General features: G+C 44.4%; 1 protein-coding gene across 1 annotated transcript in view; it reads left to right on the forward strand.

Annotated features, from left to right (window-relative positions):
- The window catches only part of LOC147901330 (protein ROOT HAIR DEFECTIVE 3-like), a 78814-nt gene extending 63448 nt beyond the window's left edge, over positions 1 to 15366 (forward strand). The window contains exons 15-23 of the mRNA XM_087375381.1: positions 11626 to 11785; positions 11968 to 12092; positions 12391 to 12653; positions 12759 to 12855; positions 12955 to 13128; positions 13957 to 14061; positions 14458 to 14552; positions 14786 to 14882; positions 15039 to 15366. Of these exons, the coding sequence (XP_087231507.1) occupies positions 11626 to 11785; positions 11968 to 12092; positions 12391 to 12653; positions 12759 to 12855; positions 12955 to 13128; positions 13957 to 14061; positions 14458 to 14552; positions 14786 to 14882; positions 15039 to 15311 (1389 nt within the window). The 3' untranslated portion in view covers positions 15312 to 15366. The remainder of the gene's footprint in view (positions 1 to 11625; positions 11786 to 11967; positions 12093 to 12390; positions 12654 to 12758; positions 12856 to 12954; positions 13129 to 13956; positions 14062 to 14457; positions 14553 to 14785; positions 14883 to 15038) is intronic.
- Positions 15367 to 16498: the final 1132 nt, after the last annotated feature.

A 16498-nucleotide genomic window follows, 5' to 3' on the forward strand; every position in this document is an offset into this window, starting at 1 on the left:
TGCTCTAATAATGAATCACGATTGACGTTACTAAGGTTTTGGACAATTTTTAACAAACGATCAAGGGGATCAGCCCAGATACAGAATCGCAGCAGCCAGAAGCTCTGGTAAGCTATTCGCAATCCGAACTGACAGCTTGGGAGCAAATCACAGCAAAAATGGGCCTTCTACAGCAAATCACAATCAGGTTCTGGCCTCCTGGTCAAGTCGCAGCAATTCTGGAGCCCTCGGGAATGCTGGAGTACAAATCGTAAAATGATCTCTCTCTCTAGATACCTCACGTGTGCAGCCGGTTGAAGAATCTCATGCAGTTATCAATTGCATCACCAAGGCAGGGGGTGGAGAAACGTAAAGGATAATTCGCATCTAGAGAGAGATTTTGAAGAGCTACAGAATTGCAAGCAACTAAATACTTCCATGAATGGCAGTGATAAGTTGACAATGTATGACAGATCAGCTTTGATTGATGCCACTCTTCATAGGCAGCTTTTGGGCAGCCTTATTTACTTGACCACTGCAAGGTTGGATATCGCTTATGTAGTCCATAAACTGAGTCAATTTACGAAGGGACCAAGGAAGCCACACTGGAAAGCAGCCAACAAGTTATTGAGGTATCTCAAGGTACCATGCATAGAAATATATAGACATATATATTCATTTAGTTACACACACACACACACACACACACACACACACACACTTTTTTTTTTCTGGGGGTGAAATCTTTGATTGCTCTATATTACAATATAGCTAGCCAGAAACAAACTAGTAAGTGGAAATAGTACATCAAGCGAAGATGTCCATGTAGGAAAAATAAACATCTTGATCTATGCAGTGAATTTGCAAACAATTGAAGAGCGATTCTTTCAAGGAACGATGGAAAAAGACAAAAGTAGAAAATACTGGATCACCAAAGATTGTGATTTCTAGCTTTCCAGAGAGTCCAAAGTGTCTAGTAGCGAACCCAGGTAAAGAACACACACTTTTTTTTTCAGTGAAGTCTTTTATCTCTGTGTGGGAAACCCCAAAAAGCGATAAAAACCCCACCAATAAGTACAAAGAAATTTTTTACAAGTAAAGCCTCAGAGCAAAAGTCATGAGGTAGCCAAGTAAAAAGTTACAAGATCAAACTAGAGGAGGATCAAACACAACATCCTCCAGTTGTAGATTGTTGCATTGCAAAAATTGATGTAGTGAAGAAACTACACCATTACCTGTTTTTTGCTCTTGTGATTCTTCTTAATATAAGCTGGAAGCCGGAATTTTTGAATCATAGGGTCAAAAACCTGTTGCGACATAGGATGAAAAGACTCCAGAGAAAAAGAAACATCTGCATCTTGAACAGAAAGAGACTCTGGCACAGTCTTCACAGACATATGAACTGGATCAATATCTGTTCTCTCTGAAGGAGCATCTGACAAAAGAGCTACATGAGATAAATCAGGTTTCATCATGTCAGCTTCATTTGGGATAGCAACCTGAGAGAGAGAGCATGCGGATCATCCTGTAAAATCCCCTCTGCAAATCCTGAGGAGAAAAATACTGATGGTGCTCAAGAGGGGTAGAATCCTGAGCTTCTTCAGCAAGAGAAAGATTGGCTTGTGATTTATCTACCTTCCTTTAGTAGTGCTTCAGAGTAGTAGAAGAAGGCTTCTTCAATGAAGCCATAGCAGAAACCGGAGGAGAAGGGAGAGTAACCTTGACAGCTGAAGAAGGAGCATGAGGAGTGGGTCTGGATGCAGAAGGGCAATCACGTGCAAAATGACCAACTTGTCGGCACCGATAACATGTAGTGGGAAAAGATGCAAAATGCAGCTTGATGTGCATCGGATGGACAAATCCCAAATCAAGGTCCAGAGTAGATGATGCAGGTTGCATCATATCCCACAAAACGCAAAGGCGAACATCACGAGAAGCTTGTAAGAACTCTTGTCTCAGAACATGAAAAGGCCTCCCCAAAAGCACGGCAAGAGTAGGAAGATGTTGAAGAAGAGGCACATGCAATGCTTTGAGAGTAATCCAGACCGGACAGTGTGTCAGAAGGGTAGTAGAAGGAACGAAAGGTGGATCTCAGGGCATCATATTTATTATTTATCTACATACACACTTCTTTTTTTGGGTGAAATCTTATATTTTTGTGTGGAAAACCCCAAAAAGGGGAAAAAACCCACCAATAAGTACAAAGTAAAAATTTACAAGTAAAGCCTCAAAGCAAAAGTCATGAGGTAGCCAAGTAAAAAGTTACAAGATTCAAACTGGAGGAGGATCAAAGACAACATCCTCCAGTTTTAGATTGTTGCTTTCTAAAAATTGATGCAGTGAAGAAAGTGCACCATGAATAAAAACCACCTGTTTTTTGCCCTTGTGATTCTTCTTTATATAAGCTGGGAGCTTGAATTTTTGAATCACAGGGTCAAAAACCTGTTGCAACATAGGATGAAAAGACTCTAGAGAAAAAGAGACATCTGCATCCTGAGAAAGAGACTCTGGCATAGTCATCACAGGCAAAGGCACCGGAGAGCAACACATAGTTGACGAAGAAGTTCCAACTGAAAGGGAGAAGAGGGACCATCCGCAATATCCGGTTTCGCTGACTTGAGCAAGCACGAAGAAGCCAAACCACCATGTTTCCGCCGAGTGAAGACATGCGCAGGAGAGGATAGGGCAGAAGGAGGGGCTGAAACTTTGAAGACAAAGGAACCATCGTTTGAAGACAAAGGAACCATCAGACGAAGCAGTCAAAGGCTATTTTTGCATATCAGATACAGGTTGCTGCAGATCTGAAGTAGAAGACCGAGGCTGTACATAATGTTGCAGAGTAGGAGTAGTTGGCTGCTGGAGAGAAGGGATAGGCAAGGAAGAATGTACGGACAGAGAGGGCAAGGGTACGGATAGAGGTACGGTAGAGGCTGAGATAGGGAAAGGTAGTTGTACAGAAGCACACAGAGGCTGTACGGAAAGGACTGTGGGATGGACAGCATTGTATGGTTTCTATACGCAATCGTACGGGAGCTGTACGGAGGCGCAGGGGGAAGAGATTGAAGCCTGCAAGATCTGTACGGACGCAAAGGTTGAGAAGGAGGGTACGGAAGGGGACGAGGGCCGTACACATGCCCGTACACACACACACACACACACACACACACACACAGAGTTATCTAAGTGGATGTGTATATATATAGTAAGGAGGTGAGGGAGTGATATAGGTATGTAGAGGTATATAGATATCTATGTAGACAAATATATTGAGAGATACATACATCTATATAGATAAATGTACATAGTGATTTATCTATATACATCAATAAATGATAAACACACACACAATGGGAAAATTGTTCAGCACACCAATGCCCTCTGGGGCGCGAATAGGACTCCAAGGGTATCGGGACAGGATGGGAACAAGGATAGGGATGGGGATAAGGATAGGAATTACAAATAATGATGTGGATGGCATACAAAAACAAGGTGACTAGGAAAGGGCCCTCAAAAGGCAAGGAATCAGCATCTAGTTGGACACAAGAAAGGAGAATTCCTTGGCTCCTACAAAGTGGAAAACTGCCATTTAGTAACAGTATTTGTGGAATGGCCCAGGGATTATTCCTTAAGCATTCCTTGGACGTTCCCGGACCTTTTCAAATACGTGGCATTCCCTACTCACTCCTAGTAGTCATCTTGAGCAGAACGGCGTTTCCAGGTTCCATATGAAGGGAACATTGTTCCTTGGTAACTACCATGGACTATGGGCTTGTATAGGAAAAAGCTGAAGACATTGATCTTCGTGGCTATATTGATGCAGACTGGGCAGGTTTAGTGTATGATAGAAAGTATACAACAAGTTACGTGTTTCATATTGGCTCAGGTGCAATTACTTGGAGTAGTAAGAAGTAACAGATGGTTGCACTATCTTCCGCTGAAGTAGAGCACAAAGCAGCCTGCATGATAGTTTGTGAAGCCACATGGTTGAGGCTTCTTTTGAGAGAGTGATGCCATAAGATGATAGTACAATAGTGTTTTGTGACAACAAGAGTTATGCAATCTTCTATTTTATGCAATTTCACCTTGTGAAGTTTTCATCCATGTCGTGGCCTGCTGATATTGCGGTAAATTCTTTCTATCTTAAGTGGTGCATTGCCCTATTGGCTAGATGGCCTAAACATTTTTTTGCTTGGATGCTTGTTTGGGAGAGAGACTCAAATGAAATCGTATAGTCTTCACAAATAGTTGCAGCTTGAATGAAGGGAATGTGGACCACTTTTTGATTAGTATGTGTGGGTGTGTGGATTTGTATGTGTGAGAGCATACTTTTATACTATGGTCTACACCCATTGTTGGGCGCTAATGATGTCAGTGGGGATGTCATAGTAGCTAGTCCCTGCTATGCGTGATGGAGTTTATGGTTTTCAATCTTACGAGTGACTATCGTGAGATTGAAACTGCACTATGTTGTGTTTTTAGAGGATGAGTTTGGGAATGCTCTTGGATTCATCTAGGTATATACTTTTTGATTAGCCTTCTCCTGTAGTGGTAGACTTCGCCACGGCTGAGTCTGCCCTTCACCTCCTGAGTGCCAACAGAAACTCAATACAAAGACCTTTGTAAAATGGATGCTCAAGTATGTGTTGGTGTGTGGATTTGTATGTGTGAGAGCATATGTTTAGACGATGGTCTACACCCATTGTTGGGCACTATTGACATCAGTGGGGATGCCATAGTAGCTAGTCCCTACTATGCGTGGTGGAGTTTATTGCTTCCAACCTTATGAGCGACTATCATGAGATTGAAACTGCACTATGGCGTGTTTTTAGAGGATGAGTTTGGGCATGTTCTTGGATTCATGTAGATACAGTGGGGATGCCATAGTAGCTAGTCCCTACTATGCGTGGTGGAGTTTATTGCTTCCAACCTTATGAGCGACTATCATGAGATTGAAACTGCACTATGGCGTGTTTTTACAGGATGATTTTGGGCATGTTCCTGGATTCATGTAGATATAATCTTCTATTTTATGCAAGTTTAAAACACATGGAGATGCCGTTTCATTTCATCAAGGAAAAGCTTGCATCACAAGAGATGGATTTCAAATTTTTAACCACAGATCAGTAGGTTGCTGATATTTTTACATCGCCGTTGGGTGGCAGAAAATTCGAGTGGTGCAGGGACAGACTAAATTATCTCTAGCAACCAATTTTTACTTTCAATTCGCTGACATAAAAGACCAGGTGTACAGACCTTTCTAAGGATCAAGAATGTACAAATAATGTCTCCACTTTTTCAACACGTTATTATTGGCACGTATCTCCCTTTAATTTTTTGGCTACTAGTCTACCATCCTAGAACAATGCTACACCAGTAGCATAGTCAATGGCTCTTGTTTCAACCACAAATGGTTTACTAGGATTCACTAACTGCGACATAGAAGCTGATGTGACCTCATTGTGGGATGGATTGTTTCAATTGCTTGAAACAATCCATCCCACAATGGGTATGTACTTAATGTCACTGCCTCGTCATTGCAGGGTCTAAAAACCCTCAAAATGTTAACTACATAGGTTTGTAGTATCTTGTTCATGTGTGTACTTTTCTCGTATTTAATGTGCTGTTCCTCTCAGTTTGTGAGAGTTCAATCAGTAGAAGCTGGTTGTTTTTGTGTTCCCACTTACTTCCACCGTCCCAATAGTGCAAATTCCTAGTGGAGGAGGACTTTAGAGAAGCAGGAAGATAGCGATTTTATAGCAGGGAGGTAGAACATGTGAGCTGGAACAAAATCCACATGTGGGTTCAGAGAACTGGCAAGAGGTGCAGTTAGAGAGGCTAAAACTGAAATTGCAATAAGGAAAGCAGGGCAGAAGAGCAGAATCTTCAAATAACAAATCTAGACTACGCATGCACAAGCACTTGACAAAGAGGAAGACAACGGTTGTGGGCGAGTAGGAGCAAGAGGAGGCTAGAGAACAACTCACAGCTGTTAGAGAATGATCAAAGGACTTCGAAAATGACTCAGAACAAGAACATAAAGATAGAAACGTTGAAAAGCAAAAAGAAAACCAGCTAAATGCTATATATACGATGAAAAGCTAAAGAAAGCAGTGTGAAGCTAAAAATTTTATCGAATAGATAGGAAATGTTGAATTCTTGAAACATGAACTGATTTATGTAAATATTGACTTTGAGAACCTAAATATATGTGAGCGGCCCACTTTAAAGAATGATCACCAAGATCAAATCCTTTCTTGCATTTGTCAATATCTTTGATACATTTATCAAGAATAATGCTAAGTTAGCATTACCCCTGTTATATTTGTCTAAGGGGTGGGCAAATTCATTGTGTTCATAAATTGCCCTAGTTGAACTTAACTAATGTCAGATTTTAAAACCACTCAGAAACGACATCAGAGAGTACTCCAAATTGAGCATCAATCTCAAACAATTTTCGTTAATGTTTGATTTGTTAGCCTGCAGCCCAACCATGTGATGCTGAACTTGTACAACTTGAGGGTCTATCCACCTATGCGACTGACAAACCATAATGTCTTATGGATTATAAGAAGTGCTTAGTGACATAACATGCACATGATTGTTCTAGAGTCGAAAGTTAAGTGGAAAGATCTCTTAGAAGAGGATAATAAATCGAAAGTTGAGGGGAAGGATCTCTTAAAAGAGGATAATATTTGGGAAAGTATTGATTCTCTTCGAAGCCAATTCCAAAGCTTACGTCTCTATCCTTCTCTGAATAAGAGGGGGAGATTGTTATGTCCATGTTGGAAATAATATGGCTAGCGTTATGGAGATCAAGTTAACCTAGGGTCAAAGAATGAAGCCTACCCAGGCTTGTGTCTACCTAAAGACATTTGTACACAGATGGGGCTACGCGATATGGGGTGCGTTACAACCACTCCGAGCTTTTCTAACATTAGTTAGTCGATCAATGCATCGTTGAGATCGTCAATGGCTTGCTGTTTGCACTCTCTTACTCATTCTTTCACTCACACACACGTTAGGGCCCAGAAGCAATAGGCTGGACCCCTCGTAGAAACGTGCATGTCTCACAATAGTCACCCTTGAGCTCGGGGTCCCTCGCTCCTAGGTGGAGTGCAGGGTGTAGATCATATCCTGCTAGATGGCGACCAAGGTAGCCGAGGGTGGAACTGGATGCTCATCCGTCACTAGACTACAACGAGCAACCCAAATGTTCCACGCCGTGATACTGGCTACTACCTCCCACGCACTATCCTCTGGAGGGGAATAAGGATCCGGGATTTCAGGAGGGACCGCCTCATGGAGCTCTATCCTTTGAATGCTTTGACCCTGTATCCAGTAAGCTTAAGAGACCTCATCAATTTGGAACCTGTGACCTCCCTTAGTCAACCAGGCCACCATCCCCTAGGTGTAGTCTCTCTGAAAGCTCTGCATGCGGGTCATAATCCCAAGGGCTCCCATCCAAATCCTCACCATGCTACGACAGCTCTAGAGGCAGTGAGGGATCGTCTCCAGAAATCCAACAGAACAGCAGTGACACTGTCCCACCACCTGCATCTGCTCCAACCGACCCTAGTCCTCAAGGGGACCCCAGTTCGAGAGAACTGACCCAACCATCTGCTGTCCATCCACATGCGGAGTTCCTCCCACCAAGACTCGAGGATGGCTAGGTTACGCTGTCTGGCCCCGTGGTATCTACCAGAAGCCTAAGGCACTCCCCCACTCTCGAATCTCCTGTGCCTCCTCAGAGCGTGTGAAGAAACTTATGGAATTTGTCTAGTTGATTCGTGCACCCGAGGCCTCGCACTAGATAGCCTTGGCTCTCTCCAAGCTCATTGTGGTGCCCTCTACGTACAAGGCTATGTCATCAGCAAACTCTGAGCCTAGCAAGAGCCTCAACTATGTGAGGCCCACCACCTGCGATCTCAAGTAGTAGCCCAATGACTTTGCTACAAAAAGCAAAAGAAAGGGAGTTAGGGGACAGCCCTGACGGACCTAGCGAGAGAGAGGAAAGGCCTCGCCTGTGTGTCCACCGACAAGCATCTGACTAGAGCTCCCCGCATAAAGTGCAAAGGCTCCTCTGATCCATCTGTCTGAGAAACCCAGCGTCTGCATATTGCCCTCCAGGAAAGACCACTTCATCCTGTCGTAAGCCTTCTCAAAATCCAAGAGAAGGATGACTCCTCCTTGGCCCAATCCACTGCCTTCCAAAAAGTGAAAATGTTGTCCAGGATGTTGCGCTCCTGAACAAAGCCGGCCTGCGTGTCATGGATGATGTCGGGAGATGAGGCCACAATTGCAAATAGAGGATCTTGTATGTGGTGTTAAGTAGGGTGATCGGTCTGCACTGCCAAATGTCTGACCTATCTCCCCCTTTTGGGATCAAACAAATCCATCCCTTGCTCAAGGATTGAGGAAGGGAGCCCGTGTCAAAGATCTCTTGGCAGGCTAAGCAGAAAGGGGTGGAAATGATCTCCTATGGAAATGATCTCCTAGAAGTTCTAGAAGAAGGCTGGATTCAAGCCATCTTCGCCAGGACACTTCTAGGTCAGGAGGGCCTTGAGGGCTTCCCAGAGCTCCTCATCCGTGAAAGGCTCCTCCAGACTTACTGCACAACTCCCGCGAGACTACTATCGAAACGTGGTCCCAAACTAGCTCACGGGCCACAAGGCAAGCTGGAGTCACTCTCTCCGCCTGAGAAAACTGTGGTCAGCACTAGAATCTCGTGTGGATCAGTGTGCATAATGCCTTGCGAATCTCGTAAACGTTGTAACTGTGTGCATGCCGAACGAGGCCCAATGGTCTGAAAGAACTGCTTCGTCATCTTGTCCTCTTTTTGTACCCAACAGGTTCGGGTGGAGCGGTAGGAGAACTCAGCCCGTCGAACCTCCGTGTCTTGGAACTCAAGGTACGCGCTCTCATATCTATCACACTGGGATCTTGGGTCGTGCTCCCTGAGCCTCTCTATGGAGGCGAGGTCTCGTCACAATGCACGCTCGCACTTTTGAAGAGCCCTGCTTCGTCTAAGGGCATGACACTGCAACTCCTCACTGCTCCTTTGAATCGCATCTGCCACCCACGAAGCCCAACCCTCGCAGGGTGCTACCTTTGGCTGCTGCCAAATCTTCTCATCTTGCAAGAGGTCCTCTAGAATGCGGATCCCCTTTTGGGGAAGACCCTGGCAGGGCTGCTCTAGGTAGAGTACTGCTGGAGAGTGGTCTGACATCATGGTGCCTGCTAGAATCCCTATAGAACCGCCTTTGTGGAGTGCCTAGTCCCCAACGTAGAAGTGATCCAGCCTCTCAAGCATTCTATCATGTCTCCTGAGGCCAAATGAGAAGAGGAGACTACTAGATTTGGCTCTTGCCACAGGTCTCCGCCACTGATCGTGAATATGAACTGCTCCCACATCCTCTCTGCTACTGGTATCTCGAAAAAGGAGGCACCACCCTGCTTGTCCTACGATCTAGGAGTCAACATCTGGCAGACACTTCGTCAGCATCTTCAAGATCCCAAGCTTGGGCTACCATGTGTCCCATCAAGAGGAATACTCTCATAGCATTGTGCTATGTCGGTAGAAAATATACTAAATATTTTGCTAGGAAGATTAAGAGTGTAGTCATAAAGGGACTCAATCCCCCACCAACAAGAACATTTAACTCCTCATCTGAGAAAGAGTTCATCTCTGGAGGTGTCACCCAGGGGGTCTGGGATTCTTGCTGCTCCTGTCTGAGGGGGTGTTGGGCTTTGGCCTATTGACTTTGCCTGTCCTACGGGGGTGGGGAGGGAGGAGTATATCCGTGACCAGGAGGGAAGTTGCGGGCTAGATGGCCCATCTGCCTACATCGAAGACATTGGCTTGGTAAACCGGAGATCTCCACTCTTTGGTGAAGTGTACCCCCTTCGAGGGTCTCGAGGAGGATGAACTCTAGTAGGGACTCTGGGCTCTCAACTACCAATTTAATCCTGGGGACCCCGTCATCTGCTACCACTGAAGCTGCAGAATTTGGCGGGGACTCCAGCACCATGCCAAACGCTCTGCCAATGGAGGGGAGGATGGCTCTGTATTCCTTTGGAAGCCCCGAAAAGTGGAGCGTCACCGGAATCGGGGAACATGGTGTGTCGTGTGCATGTCCTCCACTGTGAAGCCATGGTACCAAGGGAAGAGATACACGAGATGCGGGCCAAGGAGGATGGGGCTCTGCTCCAGAACTGTCAAGGCGGTAGTAGGAGAGCTCAGCTAGATGAGGAAAACACCTCTTCCGTAGTTGGGGACCTCCTGGATGTGGTCCCCTTCTAGTGCTAGACTCGCTTGAATCCAGTATCTCACCTGTCTCCTCGTGGGTGTGAGACCAACTATTCTGCCCACTATTGCCTTTTCTTGAAGTGACTGGACTGCATGCTGCACTTGTTGCTTGTCTGCTGGAGAAAGGATAACCTTGATGGCTGTGGGATTCGAAGGTGCTGCCATTTGAGCCCTTCTGGCTAGACAAGTGTCACCACCAAGCTTACTTTCTCCAAGGCACAAGCCAATTAACCCGCGGAAGGAAGAGGAGTGGAAAAGGAAAAAAGAAAGCTTAAAGAAGAGTGGTCTGGAAAAAGGGGGAAGGCTGCCCAAGCGCTCGTAAATCTAAAAAAGGCCTTTGTGGCTGGCTCCTGACACATGAATGTCTAGATCTCTTCCAGCTAGTGCTGGTCGAAAAGGAGCTGAGGTGGAGACAGGAGGGGCTGGGGCTGCGGAGTCCCCTATCACCAATTCCTTCCTAGAGCACCTTCGGGGCTGCCTTTGAGCAGCCTGAGATGGAGACCCGCACCAATGGTGCTTCTTCAAGGCCCGAGGGCACACAAGGTCCATGGGTTGCAGGGTGGCCTGCAGCAGACTACCAAGGCACCCATGGGGGGGGCGAGGAGGCTCCAAGGCCTCGACAAATCAGGTTGGACTGCTTTGGCGGCGGCATATGCTAACGTACGGCGGATGGGAGGGCTGAGAGCCCAGGCGTGAGTGGTGGGAGACCACAAGGGGGGCAGAGAAAACCGGAAGGGGTGGGGGAAGAAGTGAACAAGAGGCGGAAGAAGGGGGCGAGGGGCGCGAAGAGGAGGCGGGGGGGAAAGGAGGTGGTGCAGGAAGGATGGCGGAGGATGACGGGGGAGGCGGAGGACGAGGGGGAAGGCAAGGGGATCGAGGGGGCAGCTTCAGCATCACACTTGTGTCCTTATCACTATCAGAAACAATGTAAAACACTGTGTTGGGGTGTGCTAACACTGATGTTGCCCATAATGGCATGTGATAATGTCAGGAAGAATAAGACAATGAGTTAGGTGGTATGATTCAGTTGTACCATCAACCAAACAACTCTTCAAATTCAGTGACAGATTTGATAGAGATATGAAAGTTGGAAAATGCAAAAAATGGCATTTCAAATGATTACAAAACTTTTGTTTGTGATGGTATCAGTCCATTTTATCTGTCGTGCTCTCTGGTTGTTAAAAGTTTGCTTTATGTTTGTTTTGAGTTTCAGAATTAACCTGGAGACATTTCTGTACCTGTAATTCTTTAACATTTCTCAGATCTCAGTTTTATTTTCCAGGTTGCAGAGTATGTGGTTTCAATGAAGACAGTTGATCTAACATTACAACTGTGTGCAGATGGTTTACCCTGCATATCAAGCTATGCTGGGGCACCACAGATCAAAAGCATTTAGCAAGTTAAAACAGGATCTTTCTTCTGTGGCTAGTGAAGGCTTTGCTGCGAAGGTTCGACGCTGCAGTGAGGCCTGCATGTTGGAGTTTGACCAAGGGTGTGCAGGTAGAATGCTTGATTGTAGTGTTTCAGAGATGACGGATTAAAATATAAAGGGTTGGAGACAAATAGTTTTGTATGATAATCCTGATTCAGAAAATCACTGTCCTTGAGGGCCTGTTTTTTGTTTTTTGTTTTTCATTATGCTGACTGATCACCTGCGTAGACTAATTGGTGCAAATGGATAGATGCTTTTGTTGAGATTGCCGCATGGGATTCCAGTAAAATCCGAGATAAGCTCCGTCGAGATGTTGAAGCACATGCAAGTAGTGTACGAGCTGAGAAACTCACAGAAATTTGCATCCAATTCGAGGTACGCTTGCTATCATACTTAAATTGGGGGCCTTCCCCTTGCACTTTTCTCATTTAAAGCTCCCTTCGCTCAAATTTTCCCAACACAAGTGTGCATGCACACACACACATACACATGTGCGCATGCAAAATTTTGGGAGTGGGCAGCTGTTAAAATTTTTCCTCCTATGTGGGGTTGATGGGTGCTTTAATTGTGCTAAACATTTTAAATTTATTCTCTGCATACCCATTCCTTTTTTTATTGTTGCAATCTTTAGGGAGCATTTATGTGGCTATGTTAACTCTTTTTGTCTCTACAGAAACGACTTGAGGAAGCTCTTTCTGAGCCAGTTGCATCTCTATTAGATGCTGCCACACCTGATACATGGCCTTCCATTAGAAAGCTATTGACGCAAGAAACCAAAACAGCTACAAATAATTTGTCTAGTGTTCTTGCGGGTTTTGAGTTAGACAAGCAGGAAGAACTGAAAATGATCAATAGCTTGCGAGACACTGGAAGGCGCATTGTGGAGAAGAAAGCAAGAGAAGAAGCTAGTCAGGCATTGATACGGATGAAGGAAAGGTAATGCTGCAAGTGGCAACCCATGATTGAATGCTTGTTTTGGGCCCCATTAACTTAGCGTTTCTCAGTTTAAATAATGTCTTAATATTGGCATGGATGATACAGGTTTACAATTATTTTTAGTCATGATGCCGATTCGATGCCAAGGGTCTGGACTGGCAAGGAGGATATGAAAGCTATCATTCGTGACGCACGTACAGCGGTAACGCTGCATTTTAGAAGGAAATGTACGGTCAATAATAACATCTTACTTCAACAAGTGGTGTCTATAACTGAATGTTTTGCAATGATCATTTTGCAGGTTGTAAAGCTGCTTTCAACTCTTTCTGCTTTGCGGCTGGAGGATAAAAGGGCCGCCGATAATATTGACACTGCATTGGCTTCATTATTATCCGAGTCAGCGGTTGAAGGTGGCTCTGTGACACAACGAAGTCTGCCCACATCCAATATGCTTGCATCCAGTACCTGGGAAGGGGTAAGTAGTAAGAACACAATTCTGGCATGCGGGCTTCTGGACTTTTTTAAATGGGTAGGTAGTAAGAACAAAATTTTGGTATGTGGGTTCCAGAGCTTAGTACTTCTCCTCACATGGAGCTAAGAGAAGATGGCAGAACAATGCGCAAGTACAATAGAGCTGAATAGCTCTCAAAACTCGACTTTTGACTAGTCAAAACGAGCTGCCTTTTAACTTTGGCAGCCTCAGCTAAAAATAGCTACTTTTTGCATGTGTGGCTCCCCTATGATTTGGACGTCCACTTTTGCATGCCCTATCCCATTAATTGTTGGATTTTTGCTCTCTCCTAGGACCTGCACACAAATGAAACACCACCAAGCACATTTTCTCCTGCTAAAGGTTAGGAATGCATGCATTCTAGTTCTCTGGACTAATCCTAGTCCTCTATGGTGTCCTCACCATACAACTAAGCAAAAACAATAAAAAAGATGGAAACTCTTCTAGTTGTCAAAAGTCAACTCACTTTGACCGAAGTCAATACTCTTTGACCAAAGTTAAAATAAAATATTCTCTTTATTTCTGGGGATAAATATGGCTTGTGACAATTTCCTAGTCTTTGTAGCTGAATGGCCTTGTAATAAGAAAATATGAAAATATTTGGCTACGGAAAGTCAAAGTTTGAGGTTTTGTCCTGGTTCTCTCATATTCCAGACTGGTTTCAACATCCTCCTCCATTTTATTGATTCACTGTTATTAGGTGTTTCGTAGGAGTTGTTTCTATTTGTTGTAATTTTTGGTCATACTTAACAGGAGTCACTTTTTTACCACAAAAATGATTTGTTGATTCAGGTGGGTACTTCAGAAACGTTAATTACACCAGTGCAGTGCCAAAGCTTGTGGAGACAGTTCAACAGGGAGACTGAATATACAATCACTCAGGCTGTTGCTGCTCAGGTTCTTAAATTTGGGGTTTCTGATGTAATGTGCAGGGTGCATGGCCTATTAAACCTGCGGACGCGCGCAAACACACCTTTTTTTTTTTTTGGGATGAAATCCATTTGTCCTTATATTATGAAGAACAGTCTCACAAAAAGGGACAGCCACACACATATGCACATACACACGAACATACATATATATTGCTTTTAGTGTTAATAAAAAATTACATCATCTTTTTTCATAGAAGTGAGAATTGATCTTAATTATCACATAGAATTACAAGAGCTGCTCCAATATACAACATTCATCATAGTGAGTTTGTTTTGAAACATGTTACTAAGATGAATTTGCATATTGCAACAGTTGGCAACTTCTTTTGCTGATTAAATTTGCATCTTAATCTTTTTGCAGGAAGCTAGCAAACGCAGCAAATCATGGTTACCACCACCATGGGCTATGGTTGCCATGATGTTTCTGGGATTCAATGAATTTATGCTGCTTTTGAGGTAAAGCCGATGCACAAATGAACTCTTTACAATTTCATGCAATGTATGCAGAGCCCTGTAGCTCAGCTGAGCTGTAATCTTTGTGTATGCACAGGATAATCCTGAATCTTTCTCGACGAATTAAAATTCTTAATTAATGGCTTTGAAATCATGAGAATTTTTTGTTGACAATGTGATCTGCATTTCTTGTGGGATAGACTAGGCTTACTAAAATCTGCCTCGGTTTCTTACAGAAATCCACTGTATTTAGTCATTTTATTCGTCCTTTTTCTACTTGGGAGGGCCGTATGGGTGCAGCTCGATATTGGAAGAGAGTTCCAGCATGGCTTTGTAAGTGTTCATTTTGAAATGTCGCTTTGATTATGTATAGGTGTAATTGTGATGCCACGTCAATGATCGTAAAGGGCTTGTTATATATCTGCTGCAGTATATTGAGCAAAGGTGTTATTTCTTGTTTATTTAGCTATCTTATGTGTATTCCTCCAGATGACTGGAGTAATATCAGTAATGGCAAAGCTGTTACCTACCTTCATGAATTTTCTCAAGAAGCTTGCTGAAGAAGGGCAGCAGATGAGCGGAGATCAGAGCTTCAGTGACAGCAGCACTGTGAGCTCAGGCAACTACACGAGGACACAGTACAAACAAGTACCTATGCAGGAGATGGCTTCTTTCTCATCTCCAAGTGAAAATCCATCTCTGAATGGTGAAGAATACTCAGGTTCAGTGAGGCATCGACAGCCAGCCAAGGTTGCATTGTGATGTAGTATTGAGGACCTTTACAACTTATGTTTATATTGTCCCCTTTTTGGGTCAAGCACTCTTCTTGTAGAGTGATATTTTGCAAGTCTGTCTCGCCATAGAATGTGTTAAGCATAATCCCACAGAAATCGGTTAGCAATGTGGCCTGATTTTCCTTTAGGGTGATGAGATGCAAGGGATAGTTTTAGATGCTGAGTCCTGACATCATCTTGGTCAAACATGCTGTTTGAACAAATGATTTCCCCCTCTTAGCTTGAATATAAAGGCTACTCACCTGCGGCTTTGAGGATCATTTTACCTCTTACCCGGTTTTTCCTTCTAGAAGAGGTTTTTAAATATTCAGGGCATCATTGGAGTCTATCTAGATTGTGCAGACCCTCAAATTTGAGCAAGACCTATCATGCTGTGTGAGCTGCAGATTGAGTCCGGAAATGGCAATTTCATGTGTATATGAAGATAAATATTATTGCAAATTTTAATTTAGTGGTGATTGCTGCTTTGTCAAGGCATCAGGATTTTGTCTTAATGATGACTATGCTTTTGTAAGGCTTTGGCAAACATATTCTGTTCTGTATGCTGATGCAAATCAGAAGCAGATCTTGTGTTTCTAGACATGACTGATATTTTTTTCTACTTGAGAGTTTTAAAATTTACAGTGACAATTGGACTACGATGACTCTAGAATGGTGAAGGAATAGTACAACAACACCTTCTGAGGAACTCTCTCTCTCTCTCTCTCTCTTTTCCGAGTCATAATGTAGCTACTGTAAATAATTGGAGTTTCTTTATGCACTCGCTAGGAGCTACTAGCCTACCTAAGCTGATGTACTCTAGTTGGTTTTCATGTTGTCCCATAGACCTCTTGGTCTCCCTGTGGATGTTAATAGACTTACTTTCTCAGCCCTCCCCTCCCCCCTCCCTCCCAGCCCCCTCCCTCAGGTCGCCTGTTAGACTGTGCGCTGCCTCGGGCCCCCCCCTGTGGGCTTCCCTCAATCGTGCTGCTGCCCTCAAGGGCCCCCCACAGGCTCCCTTCATGTCGTGGGCGCTGCCTCAGGCCCTCTGCGGGTTGTGCGCAGCCCTCAGGTCCCCCGTGGGCTCCCTTCATGTTGCACGCCCCTTCCTTGCGCGGCTGCTGATGCGGGGCCCTTGTGGGCTGTGGCTGAGTCATGCGGCCTGTGGGCTGCCTC

The sequence above is a fragment of the Dipteris shenzhenensis genome, chromosome 6 (genome assembly GCF_047967505.1).
Source record: "Dipteris shenzhenensis isolate YYH24624 ecotype China chromosome 6, Dip_SZ_1.0, whole genome shotgun sequence".
Taxonomy (NCBI): domain Eukaryota; kingdom Viridiplantae; phylum Streptophyta; class Polypodiopsida; order Gleicheniales; family Dipteridaceae; genus Dipteris; species Dipteris shenzhenensis.